The sequence below is a fragment of the Aplidium turbinatum genome, chromosome 10 (assembly GCF_918807975.1).
Source record: "Aplidium turbinatum chromosome 10, kaAplTurb1.1, whole genome shotgun sequence".
Taxonomy (NCBI): Eukaryota; Metazoa; Chordata; class Ascidiacea; order Aplousobranchia; family Polyclinidae; genus Aplidium; species Aplidium turbinatum.
This window is the reverse complement of record NC_137481.1, coordinates 19,672,862-19,691,802: the sequence shown is the minus strand read 5'-3', so window position 1 is coordinate 19,691,802 and position 18,941 is coordinate 19,672,862. Positions and strand designations below refer to the sequence as shown.

At 36.5% G+C, this 18,941-nt stretch overlaps 1 protein-coding gene across 5 annotated transcripts in view; it reads right to left on the bottom strand.

Annotated features, from left to right (window-relative positions):
• The window catches only part of LOC145777951 (uncharacterized), a 41,244-nt gene extending 22,626 nt beyond the window's left edge, over nucleotides 1-18,618 (bottom strand). For 3 of the 5 annotated variants that reach the window (XM_082589318.1, XM_082589321.1, XM_082589323.1), the window contains exons 1-16: nucleotides 18,367-18,618; nucleotides 15,628-15,794; nucleotides 13,494-13,618; nucleotides 13,035-13,144; nucleotides 10,798-10,935; nucleotides 10,366-10,538; nucleotides 9,980-10,053; nucleotides 6,640-7,129; nucleotides 6,163-6,290; nucleotides 5,561-5,714; nucleotides 4,486-4,649; nucleotides 3,704-3,772; nucleotides 2,882-2,982; nucleotides 2,274-2,660; nucleotides 798-891; nucleotides 238-424 (exon numbers count right to left, since the gene is read on the bottom strand). In XM_082589318.1, coding sequence (XP_082445444.1) covers nucleotides 238-424; nucleotides 798-891; nucleotides 2,274-2,660; nucleotides 2,882-2,982; nucleotides 3,704-3,772; nucleotides 4,486-4,649; nucleotides 5,561-5,714; nucleotides 6,163-6,290; nucleotides 6,640-7,129; nucleotides 9,980-10,053; nucleotides 10,366-10,538; nucleotides 10,798-10,935; nucleotides 13,035-13,144; nucleotides 13,494-13,618; nucleotides 15,628-15,794; nucleotides 18,367-18,566 — 2,761 coding nt within the window. In that variant the 5' untranslated portion in view covers nucleotides 18,567-18,618. The remainder of the gene's footprint in view (nucleotides 1-237; nucleotides 425-797; nucleotides 892-2,273; nucleotides 2,661-2,881; nucleotides 2,983-3,703; nucleotides 3,773-4,485; nucleotides 4,650-5,560; nucleotides 5,715-6,162; nucleotides 6,291-6,639; nucleotides 7,130-9,979; nucleotides 10,054-10,365; nucleotides 10,539-10,797; nucleotides 10,936-13,034; nucleotides 13,145-13,493; nucleotides 13,619-15,627; nucleotides 15,795-18,366) is intronic. The other 2 variants (XM_082589320.1, XM_082589319.1) reach the window with 2 other exon arrangements.
• Between the last annotated feature and the right edge of the window lie 323 nt (nucleotides 18,619-18,941).

Sequence of the window (18,941 nt, the reverse complement as noted above, 5' to 3'; positions counted from 1 at the left end):
GCTAGATGATTTGCCCTGAGTGCATTCAACTTTTCCAAGAGTGTGGACCATGATTTGTCATATTCAAAAAAGTATAGTTTGATGGGAATGTTTGTGCTTGAAGAAGCCATAAACAAATGTTAAAATTCAACAAGACTAACACTGATGGATAGCTAAAAACGTCGTTTTAATATCGATTTAACGTCTTAAAACATTTCTAACACGATAGTGTGAAAAATTTATTTGATGAAATCATACCTGACAATTGAGACGATCTTAAAGATGAAGGAATGTTACCAGCAATGTCCTCATCTACTTCACTCTCCGTCTCAGTGGCAGTCCACGTGGTGGGATCATTGCCATTAGTGAATTGATGAGGATCAGTGGAAGCAGAATCTTTCTTCTGGCTCAGTTTAGTAAACCCGCCCCGAGGTACAGGCAAGAGCTATGAAATCATGATTATTAATTTAACCTGAAAGCAATGAATTTTTCACAATCATCATCATGATGAAAACTATGAAAGTATGATGATCATGGATCATTATCACGAAAAGAACTATATAATCATGATCACCAAACTCAAAGATGTACAAAATTATCATAAAGAGCATCATAAGAGTTACAAAATTATGAGCATCGTCATAAGAACCATACAATTTATCATCATCAAGGTTGCGTCAGCATACTTGGGTATCATTTTTCAATTCGTGCTTTGGGTTTGTACTTGCTTTAATTAATGAGTACAATGTTGTGAAGTCGCACCAATGTGTCACATACATACTGTATTTTTGATCCGATCTATACCATGGCGAACTCACCGACGTCCGAGCATCTCCCATTTTATTCCTCAGAGGTTCATGGGCATAAGAATCATCCAACTCAGAGACATCTGACTCACTCTGGCTTATCGACCTAATCAAAAACACACAGCAGTTGTGAGAAATGACAACTTCTTGCAAACAAGCCCACCGCCCGTGTGAGATGATACACTGATACAGGCACAATTGGGAGGATTAGTAGACCTTCTCTTTCTAGTTTTACACCACTGTGAAAGTCTTAGCACACTAGTCGTTCCTACATAAGTCCACACTGTCAAGTTCTTACTTCTACTTCTTTCTAACTTGACGTTTTCTTGATTATAAATTCTTGCTAGCGGCTTGTTAATATTTGCAAATTTTGATCCGATTATGTTTTGTTTCTGCTACACAACTGTCATTCAAAGACAAAAAACATAATCTTTCCTCGAAACAACTCTACCAAAATTGTAGATGTATCTTAAAATAGCGAACAGTGAACATCGAGATTTGAACCCGAGTTGTTTGCTTTTGTAGTTCCTGTATTAGCAAAGTCTGGTGCAAATTCACAGAGCTATCGAGGTGGGCACAACCGAACTTTACGTTACTCTCGCCACTGTTATTTAGTCTTAGCTATTTTCTGTCTAAGCCGCAGTCTGTAAGCCTGACATGGGGAGTTGTTCAGATCAATGCAGATTATGTGTTTTGGCTTAAAATCACAAAACAATGCAGTCTTTCTGTTGTAGTTGATTAAGCCTTCTCATTGCCCTACAATTACAGAATGCAAGTTCTGTACTATTTCGTCACTACTGCAAGTTGACACACAATAACACATGATGATGTCACTAAAACATATTTAGAAGACATTCATGACTGAAGCAAACGAAATAAACCTCTTTCCTGTAGAACTCACCTACAAAGACTGATTCGAGTCGAGAAGATATCGGATCAAAATCAAAATATTGTTCAAAAATGTAAAGTTTAACGCTGATATAACATCTATCTACATTGGATCAACGTAACAATAGGATTTGTGCATATTTGCTGGCCACGACAAGGGTACGGCTCTAGACAGCAAAATCCGTCATTTTTACATTGATTTAATGTCTGCAGACGTCGACTCAATGTAAAAATGACCGATTTTGCTGTCTGGAATATCTGTCAGTGGGAAAAAAATCAAGTGGATAGTGGAGCGATTGTTATTAAATCGAAACAATCGAGCGGCATATTTAAGTATCATGGAAAGCCATTTAAATGGGATCTGCTATTTGTCTTAATACAATTATGTCTCATTGTGTTTGATCAGGTATCAGATTTCAATATCACAGGAATAATAAAACCAAATCAAAACAAGGGAAATGGTGTAGAAATTCTTGAGATTAACATCATGCTGTACATAGTATCACAACTTGTGTGCTTTGTGGCTCAACAAAAAGATACAGTAATTAAAATTTTTCGAAGTATTGTTATCATAAAAGAATGATGAATGGTATCGCTTACCCCGCTAAAGCTTGTTGGAGGGCGGCCTCTATCTTTTCTCTATCTTGAGAAGCTAAAAGTTGTGTTTCCTCCTCCTCCGCCTGTCTCTTCTTTCTCTTTTCCAGTTCCCTTTTTATTTCTTCTTCTTCTTCTTGTTGCCTCTCACTTTCCTCTTGCTCTTTTTTAATTCGTTCTTTTTCCTTTCTCTTCACCACGTCAGCCGCTTCCATTGCAAAAGTCTTCTTTGTGATCTTCTGCGCAGTCTTTTTAACTTCTTTCCCTTCATAAAAATCCTGCTTCTCTTTCATCGCTTCCTCTTCGTCTTCTTGTGTCTTCTGCATCTCAGAATTGCTTAGTTTGGTCTCAACAGGCAAATTCACTTCCAGTTGCTTCGCTTTGCGATTCTCCCTGAAAAATAAAAATGAAGCAAAGATCAGGAAAAAAACCTAATGTAGCGCGACATTTACGTGTTGAAACTTCTGCATCTTCATCATGTTCATTCCCACTGTTTAATGAAGCCGCTCCTTTCAGATTCGATGAATGAATGAATGCATGAAAGGGTTTTGGTAGTGATATTACATCGCATTAAACCAACAGAAGGTTTCCATTCGATAAAAATGGAAACTTACTTATTTTCAACTTCCCAGGTGCTCTCTGATTCTGTGGTGTCGTCATCACTGACGTCACTGTGACTTGCTTCATTGTGATCGGTCAATCCCGAAGAGTCGTCCTGAATATTTGGCAAAACTTACTTTTCCGATTGAAATTCTACAAGAGACTACATGACCAGAAAAAGTTGCGGTTTTTACATTGATTTAACCTCCAGAGATGTTAAAACGATATAAAAAGACAACATTTGCTGGCTGGATATGCACGTCTTGCCTTTTCTTCAGAATTAACAGCAATGATGTGTTCTTATATGGTGGTGTGTTGGGATGAAGATACAAGTAGTTGGTGGCGATTGGCAGTGCAGACAAGGCAATGACAATTTTAGTGTAAATAGAATCATCTCATTTACATTGATTGACCGTCAGTGCAAATAAAATTAACATGATGGTCGCAAAATTTGTGAGTAAAAGTTTCATTGAGGGTCAATCAAATAGGTCAATACTAAATTTAAAAAAAAATTAGGCTATAAAAATTTACTAAATTTTGAAGGCCGCATCCCTCTCTAAGCCTGCACAACTGAATTAACACACACATGATTTTCATCAATCGACTTGAACCCACATAAAATCAAGCAAATTTCTATTTTGTCAACAAAGTATGCCAAAGGCGGAGTAATCAATTACAGTATAAAAATGTTGCTTTGTTAGTGAGTTAGCTTTGTCGTTTTAATAGTTTAGCACCTTGTTAATAGCTTCCAGCATGGACTAGAAAATGAAAGGCATTAGTTTTGAAACACACAGAAAAAAAGTTTAGTTAGTCGGTTGAAGAGTCAGATAAAATACCTTCACAACTGCTCGGTTAGTTTCCACAGCGCTGGGACCAGCTTTGCCCTGATAGAGAAAAGTTGCTTTCTAAAGACACGTTTTCAATACATTTGTGACTTGATTTTTGACCAGCAATGCTATAACAATTTTTAGTGAAAGCAGATTTTGGTGACCAAAAGCTACTTTCATCATAAAAAAGAAGAGAAAGATCGCTCAGTTGATTGAAGGCATTCATACTTGAAATATAAAGGAATAAAAAACAATAGAATTCAAAATCTTATAGCAGGAAATACAAAAGCAGTATGGCCTAACCATGAGCTTTGCAACTTTAGTTTAGTTAACATTTTGAGCTCTACTTTTTATATTTCGACTGACAAGACGCTTCAGCCGCTTTTCTGGGAATTTACAAGCGAATTGTAATAAAATGGCAAAGAATAGAAAAAATGCACAAGCCACCAGAACTAACATGTGCGCAAACACATCCCACCAGACTTATTATAAAACCAGTTAGCAAAACACGTCTGTAAACGTTTTATCAATGTAAAAAGGACTGATTTGCTAACAAGGATATAGTTTCATGGGATTTCAACAAATTGGACGTTTCACTGCACCACTGATTCCACCTCATCATGCTTGCAATGATTGTAAACAAAGAAAGCGAAGAACACAAAACTTTCAGTACAAGTAATTTTTTAGTTATGTTATAATCAACGCACAGCACAACAAAACTATTTTACAAGACAAAAAACACTGAAAATTGAGAAACGAAAGGTTTTTAAGTGGATGAAAGAAAAGCTGACCTGATCAGAATCCCATCCGGACGACTCTTCCTGCTCCGAATCTATGAGGACTCCAGCAGCTTTGAGACCTCTTGCGGATGGTACAGGAGCAGGGATCGGATCTTCTTCACTGATCTCATCGTCAAACTTAAACATAGCTGATCCAGATAGGTAGTCACCAGTGACTGCAAAACAAGATCCTTTTCATGTAAACAGATACTCCGTGGCTAGTGGCACTCTCGAACAACAACGCGATTCCTATATGTTCTTTTTTTCTTTTATCTTCCGTCATTAACGCGTCTGGACGAAAAAGTACTAGCTACAACAAACGAGTAGGGGCATGCCTAGAAACTTTAAAGGGTTTAAAACACACATGTTGATGAATACGTGTTTGGGTAGTGGGATACACGTCTGTGACTCTGTATGTATATGTATATAAATAGTTTATGCATCAAAGACAAGGATAGTAAGACATTTTGAGCCATACTGGCCTCTCCCTCAACACAAACTTCTTGTTAGGCCACTGCTGAAAAGACAGCAACCTTGTCGCCAAATGCGTCACATAGAACTGTGTGTAACATAGAACGAAACACCAATAGGTGCGTAACACCAGGCAAAACCGAAAATAATTTTGAGAAAGGAATTCGCTAAATTACCTGTTTCAAGCTTACAACTTTACATTATCAATTTCAAGAACTAGCAGTAACTTGTTTAAGGGCTATATTTATTGGTTAGCCATCTGTCAGCGGTGGCAAGATCGGTTAATGATGATGATATTATTTACTTAACATTTACAATGTGGAATTAATGTTAAACTAAAAACTGCACAACGTCTACAAGCGTTGAGTCAATGTAAAATGAACGGTATTTGCCAGCTGGATCCCTACTTCAACAAGTGCAAATGGCTGTTAACAGTACAACCAGAAAAACCGATCTAGCATGAGAAATGCAGGGTGTTCACAATAAATGACCAAAGCTAAAACTTTGATTGAGAAATAGTTGAAGATATGAAGAACGAAAAACGAGCTGCTTGAATAAGTTAAGTATCATGCCATCATTCTCATGTATTCTCTTAACTGAATAAATTTCAACTCACCATTTCGTTTAGGTGCAAACAATTTTGGTGTATCTTCTGGTTTATCTTCTTCCTCATCCCAAGATGAGGACGTTGCCGACACAACATCCGCCTTATCCACATCATCTAATCTTTTCGCTTGCTTCTTCTCGGTCGAATATACAGTAAGATCGATCTGGGGATGTTTAAAAAATTAAGACAAAGGACCCACCCACGTAGCAAATCAGTCCATTTTTTGACATTGATTCAATTAAAAAAGAGTGATTTTCCGTATGAGGTCATTTAACTATAGATAATAACACTTTTCTCTTCAAAATCTCAGTCAACACAATGTCAGAGACCACGCTCTTTCAAACTTATATTATGACAGCAACAACGCTTTCTCTCCGCAATGAAGTTAACAAGATTCGTAAATTAGGATGAAGAATATACTCTCAAAAAAGTATGATTTCACACCAACATCAGTTATACCACAAAGGCTTTTCTATCTCTATGAATAAGAAAATCATTTTTTAAGAGATAAACCCAGACAGCAAATTAATCGTTTTTTACATTGATTCCACATTTGCAGATGTTGAATTAATGTAAAAAAACGGTTGATTTGCTTCTGGGAAGATATTCACCGGTTCCTTCTTAATCACATCTTCTCTACTCTCTGGAGTATGAGAAGAAAATTCAATGCTCTCATCACTGGACTTGGTATAGATGTCGTTGACATCCTCTTCAGTTAGTCCAAGCTGTGCCATCATCTCTGGAGGAAGAAGATGGGGTTTACATGACAAGCTCACTCAGTACACGTGAAATCTATCAAAACGCTAGACGGTATGCGTTGACCGGACGAGGATCTTCGAGCTATAAAGAAAGCTTATTTTCTGTATAAATGGAACACATTTTTGATGCAATGATAAAGTACGTCGAAAATGTATCAACACCTGTTACTTGCCATAGCAAGTGCATTAGTTGTGACACAGTGTTGAGCTTATAGACTTTATTTAATCGACTTAATCACTGAATCTACCCTTTGCGGACACAAAGAAAGTGAAGCAAAAAAATAATTTGAACATCATGTTACACTTCATCAAAACGCCCTATTGCTGCACCTTTGCTGGGTTTGTTAAATACTCCTGCGTCTCCAAGTACAGGTGGAGATTTCTCAACAGATTGAGAAGAATCATCTTCATCGCTGTCCCATGGTGAATCATCATCATCTAGTTTGGGGACTTCCGATCGTTTTACAACAGGACTAGAGTTCATGCTCCCGGAAGAACGAACGTTGGGAAGAGGAGGTTTAGCAGGTGAAACCACTCCTCCTTTTCTTGAGTTGCTATTGTATCCGCGATCACGAATATTTCCTTCATCCTGAGATGACAGTTCATCCTCAGATGAACTGTCGTCATCGTCTTTTTTCGCGTGCTCTTCTGAAGATGCAACATCTGGTTGATCTTTGACGAGAGGTGGAGAAGTTGATGTTGTGACGTCATTCTTCTTTTCGGCATCCGGAGTTTCAGAGTTTTTATTCTTATTCAATTGGCGTTGCTTCAAGAAGGCGGCCACGTTAACACTGGATGATTGCTTGGAGGATGCTGGCTTCTACAAAACAAAATCAACTTCTCACAACCGAAAAAGGAGCTCGGTCAGGCGAGCTGGAAGTGATTGGACACAAAACTCTTTTCGATCATTTTCAAATCCGTTTCTTTGAACATTAGAAATGCGAGTAAAAAGCTAGTGATAACATAGTTTGTTTCGAACTTTGACGAGTATCGTTGATTGAGAAATAAATGATGTTGCTGACAGTCGTAATTTGTTCTGTTTCCATGTTACGCAAATAGACGTTTCAAAGTGAAAAAAGCAATGGTTACAAAATCCTAAACACAGCTCGTTGTTGAGTGTACAGAAACAGACATATGCAGTTAGCCGCATGACCAATTTGCCACGTCTTTGGAAAACTTTACGAGAATATGACAAATAGCATTCCCAACAAAGGATCGGCGATGTTTTGGGAATAAAGAATTCTTATACGAGGTGTGATAAAAATGGATAATGCGACAATTCAGAATGTAAATAACTGGATGTCTCGCTGCAACAACCGCCTTATCCGAATGTTGGCAGTGGCGAAGTAGGTTCAAACGAAGAAGATGCAACAACCTTAGATGAAACAATATTTCATGGTGTATATACATTAGAGTGGGTCGAAAGTTGGACTTTTTCTCCGATTTCATTGCTACAAACTTTCTTTATTGCGAATAGCCATAAAACGACATTCCTGAAAGTTTGAGCTTGATCGGACATCGTCTTCATTTCTAAAATCGCGATTTATAAAGGTACCTGGAGCGATTTTTTCGAGGCTTGAAAATGCATTGTTTTTAATAGGAAGTTGTTTTTACGAGATTTGAAAACGTCATAACTTATTTAATTCTTATTGTAAAAAGACGATTTATGCATGGACAGATTCAATACAATTAGGAGAATCCAATTCATTGTGTACTGACTCCGAAAAATGACGACGTCATCAATGACGTCATTAAACAGTAATTTGCAAATAGCGATAAAACTGATAATCCTACATGCTTCATCTCTAAGTTATTTGATAATGAATTGATGTACTTTCCAAACATAAACATCATGCTGGTGATTGATGACGTAATTGATGACGTCATCTACATTATTAAATTACATTTCAGTATGATGGCTTCTGGAAAATATTGCGTGTTTGTGATAGATAATGGATCGTTATCAATTAGTTATGATTCGCTTGATTTTAAATAACAATATTGCTCTTCAAAGATTTGTTCCACACTGCCTTTCCAGGTGTGCAAAATAGGCATTCTTTTTAACATATTTCAACGCAATGTTTCGAGTTTTATCAGGCAAAAGTGAACAGCACTGCAATGATTTAAGGATATGCTTTGGTCCGTCTTTGTACAATAGTTCATATTTTATATTGAACCAACATGAGGCATATTGAATGACTATATGCGCAACAATTATTTTCAAGTTTTCTGCAATGTCACTTGGCAATTTGTGATAACTGATGTATAGTTTGTAGCAACGTGAAACGAAAGTTAACCACCACGAATGATTTAACGGACCAATCTTTGCGTAAATCAGTTTAGATAAAACATAGCCATTCCTAATGGCATTGGTAATCTCGTACAGATACCTTTGATCAGTCGATAGATCTTTTACTATGTGCTCCAGTAGCAAACGATTTCCTGGCCCCATCTTCACAGGCACAAGTAAAGGGTTGACTTCTTCAAATTCAACTCTACTTAGAAGCTTCCCTATTGGCCCTTTAAATCAGTGCTTCCCAACCTTTTTCAGTTCGCGACCCACTTTTAATGCAAGTTTTATTGTGCGACCCACTTTTAATGCAAGTTTTATTGTGCGACCCACAATGAGATATGACATCTTTATTATGGCATCTTTACTACTGGCGTACGTACTGAAATAATTAATGCAACACAACACATCTAATTGTTACATTGTTGCATAATAGTTACGTAATGATAATGCAATAATTTCCCGATCTAATAGAAAACAGAATGTACAACTCATGAAAATGGAAAGTCAACAAATGAAGTGAGGATAAGAGTAGCGATGGCGATTGGCGAAGGCGCAGTACTGTTCAAGACCAAACTGCGGCTTGTGAGATCCATAGTAATGATGATTTTTTTTAGAAAATTTTAACATTCAGTAACATTTAAAAATGCTTCGCGACCCACCTGAAATAGATTTCCAGGTTTCTGAACAACACTGTAGTGTTCTTCACGAACAAAAATCTTGCCACCTGTTCTTGATGCTATCTTAACAGTTTCATCTTAATAATGTAGGTGACGTCATCAATTACGTCATCAAGTACCAGCATGATGTTTATGTTTGGAAAGTACATCAATTCATTATCAAATAACTTAGAGATGAAGCATGTAGGATTATCAGTTTTATCGCTATTTGCAAATTACTGTTTAATGACGTCATTGATGACGTCATCATTTTTTGGAGTCAGTGCACAATGAATTGGATTCTCCTACTTATATTGAATCTGCTGATGCATAAATCATCTTTTTACAATAAGAATTAAGTAAGTTATGACGTTTTCAAATCTCGTGAAAACAACTTCTTATTAAAAACAATGCATTTTTAAGTCTCGAAAAAATTGCTTCAGGTGCCTTTATAAATCGCGATTTTTAGAAATGAAGACGATGTCCGATCAAGCTCAAACTTTCAGGGATGTCGTTTTATGACTATTTGCAAGAAAGAAAGTTTGTAGCAATGAAATCGGAGAAAAAGTCCAAATTTCGACCCACCCTAATATACATCAAAACATTGAATGAAAGCGCCAAGTGTACAACTGTACATCAGAATACAGCAGACATTAGAAAAACAAGTAATGCTTCAAAAAACTATTGAGCAATGTCAATCAATCAAGTAATAGTAAGTCACCTGTGCAATGAAATCTCCATCATCAGACTTGGTGTGTGTGTCGTCAGACAAGTCGCTCAAATCATCAGACAAATCTGTTTCATTGAAATATAGTTAAATTGCTGTGAGGCTACATTACGTCGTTTAAGCAAACGGCAGTAGGTGTTCAACGTGACCATACCAATCATTTCAAAGAGTCTGGCAATTGTTGTGTTTCAAAAAAATTAATCTTGACCACAATGCAAAGTAACTTTTTTACTTTCTGACCAAGTATTGATACAAGGCTAAAAACAACACTTGTACACAAGTAAGCTTGCAGTTGAAGCGATCTACTACAGCTCTTGCAATATAATATTTCAAGTGTATTCTTATAAAAACAACTTTTTTTATAAGCATTAAAAATTGACCCGAGTCTTCTTTGCCGGCATTTTCCGATAAGAAACTTCCCGAAGCATTTTCGCGCAGATTTCCTCTAGATGAAGACACAGAAGAGTAAATATGATCCCCAGCAGACCCAGAACTCTTGATTCCTTTCGGCTTCTCTTGCTTTTGAGAGTATTCAAAGATTATCATCGAAATCCTGAAATAGCAACATTTGTGTGTTAACAGCAAGTGTGTATCTCCAAAGCCCCTTCTCACTTACGATAACAAACTGAGTGAAAACAAATCTTCATAAGAGAATTCCAAAGATGCTGCTTATCCAGTTTTTGGTTGATAGTGATAACTGATCAAAGATTGCGCATAAAAGCTACATTTCAACTCCATGGCATTATTTCTATATGTGAGTATAATAGTATATAATACCCTAAACAAGGGAGAGTCAGCACGCAAAGACTTACGGATGGTGACCGCTCATGCTGGCGTAATCATCAGCTGACCATCCTCTTGTGTCCTTGAGGCTCGCATCCGCTTTGCGATCCAGCAAGAGCTTCACTGTGTCCAGGTATCCCCGGCTGGCTGCCAACATCAATGGTGTCCTGGTGGTGAAAAGTCATCATCACATTGTTAATTAAATCAAAAGGAATTAAAATCGATACGTTTATAATAACATATATAATAACATAGACAGACAATCGATAACAACTTAATAACATTGAATTGCATAATTTTAAATTAATACTAAAATTCATGAGGCACTCCAAATTAAGCAGCACAACCCCAGGCTCAACAAACAATTATTCGCTGGAGGGGCATCTTTTTTGTTGAATTTGTATTAGCTTACGTTTATTTTATGTTATGTTGTCCGCTCACTATCTTGTCTCATGACCACACTCCCGCATAATTATGACAGATTGCTACCACCTTTTGTGTTTGTTCGTCAGTTGTTGCTTGTACGCAGGTCAGTGCAGTTTTATTGAATTTCAGTCATTTATTATTAACATTTCACGAATAATTGTTGATATTTTCCTGAAGAGGGCAGAAAGTTTTGCCGAAAACGTTTGAAATTATGTATCTATTTCATTTCTGTATTAATTTTGAATTATGCAATTCAATGTTATTAAGTTGTTATCGATTGTCTGTCTATGGTTTTTAAAAAGTACCTCTCTACCAAAGCTATATATAATAACACGTTTGGAAATACTGCTAAATTATTAAGAAGCCTTTAACCTTCAAGAAATCTTACAACGCTTTCACAATCTACACGTGCAGGAAACAGTCGGTAACATTTAAATTTGCCGTGAAACATTTACAAGTTAAATCACAGCAATAATCTTTTATCCGTTGATCGTAAAGTCAGTATCAACTCCAGTTATTTACAAATTAAACATAGTAAAAGTCACGTGCTACAGCTGTTCAACCATTGACATAGATACCAGTATAGAAATAGACTAACAAAGTAACAACTTCAAAACCGGTTCAGATAATAACAACTAAGTACAAATTTCACACAGAGAAAGTCACAGTGAAGCAGACAATAGACAACGCTGACACAAGCGACAAAAGGAATGTCTGGAATCTTTGTTGTCAATTTTTCAAAATCGGCGTGACTTTCTGCTATAAGTGCTCATTGAGGGTACTTGAGGAGTTGGAGCAAAATGCAACCAAACAGGAACGATACAGAAATACTGTATATAGACATCGTTAAGGTCAATTCATGCACACAGGACACTGATAATATGAATCAAATCATTATCTATTACGTAATAAAAATACAAAATACGAGGCTTTCCTTTCGAGGATTTGAGTACAAAACGTCTTTTGAGCATCTACTTGAACAGATCCACAAAAAAGCTGTGTCTTTTGAGTTACACACAAATAACTTTCTTTTGAAAATTGAAACAAAACCTTACGACATGACAGTTGGGTCATTTACTGAGAAAATTGATCGTCACTTCACCAAGGTTTGTTGGGGGCTGGGATTTTTATTAAAAAAGCTTGTTTTTGTTAGAAGTGAATAAATTTCAAAATTTTGAACCAATATAATCGCGTTGGTTTTACATCAATCAGTGTTCGCTAAATCCAGTTTGCTCACAACAAACGCACAAAATTGATTGCCCAAGCATGACCTAATTGTATACTGTACTACCTACTACAATGTAAACATGTTTTCTGTTAAATTATAAGTAGGCTGGAGTAAACGGTAATAATCCTCAATGGACTAGTTTTCCTCAACTTAATGTCATTTTACATAGATCTACATTCTACACCAGTCATTGAACAGGAAGTAATGAACATTCAGAAAAAACCACCACACATGAAAACAAAGATATGCATTTTTGAAAGACTTTTTTTGTTAGATTTGTTTTTCCTGCATTAAATAACAATTGAAATTGCCTGATGCAAAGTAGGGTTAAACTTAGCATATACCCTCTTAACTGCACCTACTTACACAGCAGTGTAAGCTTTGTGAGGTAGCCTACTTAAGCATAAAATCATTGACTATGTAAAGCAGTTTGTAATTAAAGTAAAACACTCGACTTTAAACGGGCCAATACCGTAGGATTTTACTAAGAAACCTATTTTTAACAACCCTGGTAACCACTGGTGTGTATTTCATGTTCCAATTTTTTTTTTAAATTACAAAACGGTTCGAATGTAAGCCACAAGAAGCAAACAAGCTCAAATAAAGCCTTACTTTCCATTATTGTCAATCGCATTAACCTGAGCACCATCATCCAGCAGGTTGGTAATGACACTTTGCGACCCTTCGGTCATCGCTGCGATGTGCAGTGGAGTGGAACCTTCCTGGGAAGATCAAAAATATTTATTGAACGTTTATTAACGTGACATCTTGTGGGGCTAGGCTTAACTCCTCCTTGATGGTGATGTTTGACACTCTCTTGATTGGGGTGAGCTGAGTACGGATACCAGTAACAACCTCTCCCTTCTTCACCCAGAAAGGCAGACAGGATAATAAAAATAATGGATTTTATTTGAAATTAATCTATACTAATAAAATAATACCTTTGTTAAACCTTGGAATAAAATTGGAGGAATAAGGATCAGATGGTAAATATTACGAACAATGCCCATTACACAGTCAGCAAAAGTTGCCTGTTTATATTGTTTCAAAGTTGCTGAACAAAAAACATACCTTATTTTTTTCGTGAACATTGGCGCTGCTGTCCAGTAGCAAACAACAAGCATCTAAACTAGGTATAGCAGATGACAAGTGTAACGCAGTATTTCCATTGACGTCTGATAGGTTGACGTCAGCTCCTGCAACAAAAACAGGTAAAATCTTACTGACTTGTGGCTTATTTTAGGCAAAAAGTAAACCAAGCAAGATCAAAGCAAAGTACAGTACTTAGTTTTCTTCAGGTTTGAAGAATTAATTTAAATATGATGACATAAATGCAAGAATGAACGAAATTAAAGACTTTAAATCAATGTGAAAAAAGGACTGTTTTACTGACTAGGCATTTAATGAGGCTAAGTGACTGTAAAAAATTACTATGTAAAACGTTATTGAAGATCAATTAGGCTATACAAGTTGTCTTCCAATAAGTCTGAGAACCTGATAATTCCACTAATAAGAACCTGAGGCAGCAAACACTGGACAGTGGACAGGTTACCAACATTGATAAAAAAGGGGAAAGATTTTCCTATAGGCTACTATAGACCAGCATTTTATGAAGACACTTGATTTACTTATTCAAAACCATGAATGTTCTATGTTCATAATACACAAATACACTTTATATATATATAGATTGGCACGGGTCGTGAGCATGACGTTAAAACTGCAACCTGGGAAAGGCTGCAGTGTGGGGAATCTGGGGATTGTAGTCATGGGGAATTTGGAGTTACGTTTCAGTTTTGCATTACTCCCAGGTCTGTTCTGGTCTGTCCTGTAGTAGCAGCAACTGTCACTTATTCAAAATTTGGGTATGTGGCAGACTGTATGAGGAAACTCATTGAATGTATATAGTTCAACAGACATGAAAGCACCACCCAATATCATAGTTACAGGATGTGCCTAAGAACATGACATGAAAGACATTATGGTCATCCTCCTACATCTCATGCTTCACCCAATCATCTTGATCAGTAACCATGTCTTGACATTGGATTCCGAAGCCTGGGAGAAAGCATGAGGTTGGAAGCATGCGCATTGCACAGCCCTCTGACATGTTATTGCTTTAAGTTGCATTGTAATTTACGTCGTTACTGATTGCTTTGTTGCTGATTGCTTTGTTACGTTGCCTTAAGTTCCTTTGTCGTTTTTACTGGTGTTTATTTTCAGTCTCAATTCAGTTTGCAGTTTATGTCGTCAGAACAACCTAGTTGCATTTTAGCGTAATAAACTTCTTAATAGAGGAATTGTAGATGGTTTCACTACACCTTCCTTCACTTAAAACAAAATCAAACACCACAAGTCATGTTTTTAAATTTAGATGGGCAGGTCACGTCCACCGAATGTCAAAGCATCACATTCCAAAACAACTGGTGTATGGAAAACCTACAAATGACGTACAGTCGTACACCAATTGGAGAGTGAAAAAAAAAAAAAACGGTTCAAAGATAGAGTACATGGTAAAGGTATGTGATGACAGTGTAGCAATAAATAAAACACACAAAAAATGGCACAATACAGTTTTAATCTGTTTGTACAAACAAATTCAGTTAAATGCATTCTGGAAAAATTGCATAGAGACCACAAAGACATGTGCATGTTTTGTACAATAGGATGTTCTTGAATTGATGTTCTATAGGTAGCATGTTCTTGATAGAGTAAAATACCACGAGACAGCTGTATTTAATTTGATTGCAGCACAGCACATGATCAACATTTTTTTTCTACAGTTATTCCCTTATTATTCTTATAATCTGTATTGATATCAGTATGATTTTCTCTTTAAAAGTCTTAATCCATCTGTTTGACACACAAACAACGAATAGAGAAGTTTCATATCATGCACTTACAGTGGATTAAGTGCACACTCATTTTTAGATAATTGCAGCATCAGAATGATGAAAAAGTACCTCGATGTTTACTAAATGTAATACCGGTATAATAGTAATTTATCATTACAATTTGTTTCATTACATAAAAAAGCTTGGGAAATTGACTGCTGTACAATTAGCAAATTCTGATAACCAACTTTCTGCTTCATACAAAGATGACAACTTTTATAAGCAATATCTTACAAGAAACTTTATTGCCAATATATTGTGCTTACAAGTTTACAACCAACATGCATGGCATTGAAGCAATAAGAACCCACTTTTTTGAATCAAAACTTCCAAACATTCCTGAAATTGGCACTGGACACATTTCATCAAAGCCGACCTGCGATCATTGTCACAAAGGTTCAAGTTACAGTGAGGATGATTGACAATAACACGAACAGCTTCAGCATTTCCTTGTGCACAAGCAAGATGCAAGGCAGTGCTGTAAATCAAAGTGAAGTTGTAAGTAAGCATAGTTTAGTTGAGCATGGACAACTCATACAAATGTTCACATATGCTATTTCTTGTTGAACCTTTACCAGTTGCACAGAGGTGAGCAACGATGACTGACAAAAATATATTTTCACTTGTATTTTGAGCGCTGTTAGCAAAAAATAAAAAAAATTAGCTAGAGTTGGAGAATTTCTCTTGGTAAATTTTCATTCGCCAAAAGGGGTTTAACACATTTGTCGAACAAACTTGCACATGATCTTTACTACACAACTGTTTGCTCCAGTCACTGAGTCAAATCGCATGTTATTTGCTAGCTAAGTTTATGAAAATGACTCATTTTATGCACTCTATTTTTACTGTCAATGAGTAGGTTTGATGGCTGCAAGAATTAACAAGACTTATTTCAAGAAAATAGTTTTATCACATGTATTATTTAAGGGTTATAGTTTTTCCATTTTCTTAATGCTGCCACCTTCATACATTTATTGAAGCATGCATGACTTTATATGTTGCACTTGGCGCTATGTAACAACACGCCTGTGTGCATAATTGAGGTCATCGTCTTGCTTGAGTAAACAGGGGAATATAGCCTCAGAGGCTATATCTACAATATATGATAAATATAGCCTCTGCCTAAATCTAAACAAGTGGAACAAAGAAATTCAAGTTTATATTTGCATTCAGTATTTAAGTAATATCGTCAATTTTATCTTTGTTGGCATTAACAGTGACCAAACAGCAGTGACGATCGGTGAGGGAAAGCAAGGAAAGCAGTGCTTACCTTAGCAAAAACTATGCAAAATATAATGACTGAATTCTAGGTTTAACTTCTTATTATTTTTATCACGTCTATTTTAACTTGAAAATTACTGTTTTCGTGGCTAGAATTACTCGTAACGCTTGTGAGTAGTCTAAGACCTCACCAAACCGCATGTCTTGCCTATAAATGCCAATTAACGTAAACGCTTCTGTCAGAAACAACCACTGAGGCTCCAGGTAAGCAACTATCAAAATTGCTTACCCAAGTTCAAAAAACGCCTTCGTTTTAACCAATCCTTACTCGTATTGCAAAACGTCACCAGCTGCTTAGCCAATCAGATAGGTTAGACTTGCTTAAGGTTAGTCTTGCTTTCCCAGTGACGTCAATGCATACATTTGCTAGAGCGACTAGACTAACTCGTCAGAATGATCTCTCGTCACGGTACACGCACAGCATCATAATTGCTGTTTTTTGATGTCTCCTCGCCATGTACTTTAGCCTACTAGCTTTCCTAGTCATGCCTTTGCCCTTTTTACAGCGTTGATATAACGTTACTTCGCCAATGAACGTTCAGGTGCGGATGCAATATTTAGTTCGTTAACCCTTTGACCGCCAGCACTCATATTTGAGTGCAAGTCTAAAAACCACAATATCTTGCGAACGGTGGCATCGTTGATGCTCGTTGACCTTTCAAATCAAAGATGAAGCAATGGAGAAGTAAAATATATATTAAAAAAATATAGTTTGTATTTAGACTTTTTGAGATTTTTACTGCCAAACTTGGACAAAAATTTTTGCTTGGATTTTCCGCGCTCGCTTCAGACGAGAGAGCGTTACCGTCGCGCTAGAAACTGTTTTTTCAGTGTTGCCGATAATATTTCAAACATTTTATTAAATTTCAACACCAAAAGAGCTCAAAATTTAGCTTTTATTTGGGGTTGAAGTGAGAAAAGTATGAAAAAAAATGCAGATAACTTTGCGAGGTCAAAAATTAATTAATATAACTGTATAAAATAATCTTTTTACATTTTTGAAAAGAGAAAGAATTGCTCTTCGACATTCATGTGAAGGTTATTGAGGGAAGATTCATACATGAGAAATTTAGGGCCAACAAACTCGTGATCACTCATGCGTGACGGTAGGGTAAATTTTTGGTGGCGGTCAAAGGGTTAAGCTTCTATAAGCAGGAGGCAAACTTATCCAGCTTTTTGTACAAATTGCTTGCGGTTGTAATGTTTAGGCCTAAGTGTTAATTTTTGTAGTGTAGGCCTAACTGAATATCTGAAAATGAACATTCATGACGAATTAAACATTTAGACAACTATTATTCCATGTCTAACACAGGATTTTGGTCCTGCAACGTTAAAATTAAGATTGTTCATGACTTCTAAACATTAAATGGATGTATGATCACCACATAGGCGAAGCACAATTTGACAGATTTTTATTTTTGATTTGTTTTGGAAATGCTCTCAGAGCGCACCAAATTGGAAGTGTTTTTCAAAAATTTCTGGGGGAGGCCCCCCAGACCCCCCGCTGGAAGTGTTGCCTTCGGCAACACGCCTTCGGGCTTCGCCCGACGGTTACGCCCTTCGTGCCTACTACCTTGCTGCAGCATATTTCCAAGTTGCTTTCCCAACGGTTTAAGCCACCGAACGTCACTGCCAAACAGTATATATTATATATATAAAAAACATACAGTAGGCTACTGAGAGGGATTAGTGTATATTATACATACAGTCATTATTATGATAGGCTACTATAGCCTAAGCAATATTACCAATAAAATCATATAACCTACCGATTTTCTTTATCTAACTGATTGACATCTCCTTTCTTTAATAAAGCTTTTAGCTTTTGAATGTCACTATCAAATGCAGCTTTGTGAATCTTTGTTAAGTCCTTTTTTGGTGAAATATTGTACCCAGATGCTGAACGTCCACTGGCTAAGCTTCCTGAATCAGATGGAGACTTTTTCTTTTTTTTAAACAATCTTTTCATGCTTCAAATTTATGAAAGAAGCAACTACTTCTGAATAGACAGGCACAGTGTAAAGCAATCCCACAACCACCCAGTCTAAATGTTAACATAAAAGTTCAAAAAATAGGTAAGTTTGTTTAACGTATCACTTACTGTACAGTTTCGATACCATACAGTACGGTACCATACCGTAGTTTTTACAACAGAAGACCAACAATTAAAATTTCCTAGTAAAAGTATAGATAATCATGATTTGTCAGAGGCATGTCACCTTCTATTTTGGTGCCCAGCTCAGACACACCAGCAACACAGTTTATTTATTCTCAAAAATTTTTGTAAGTACATGACATATGCTAGGTATCTACGTACAGTAGGTTACAGTACCGTACCAGGCTT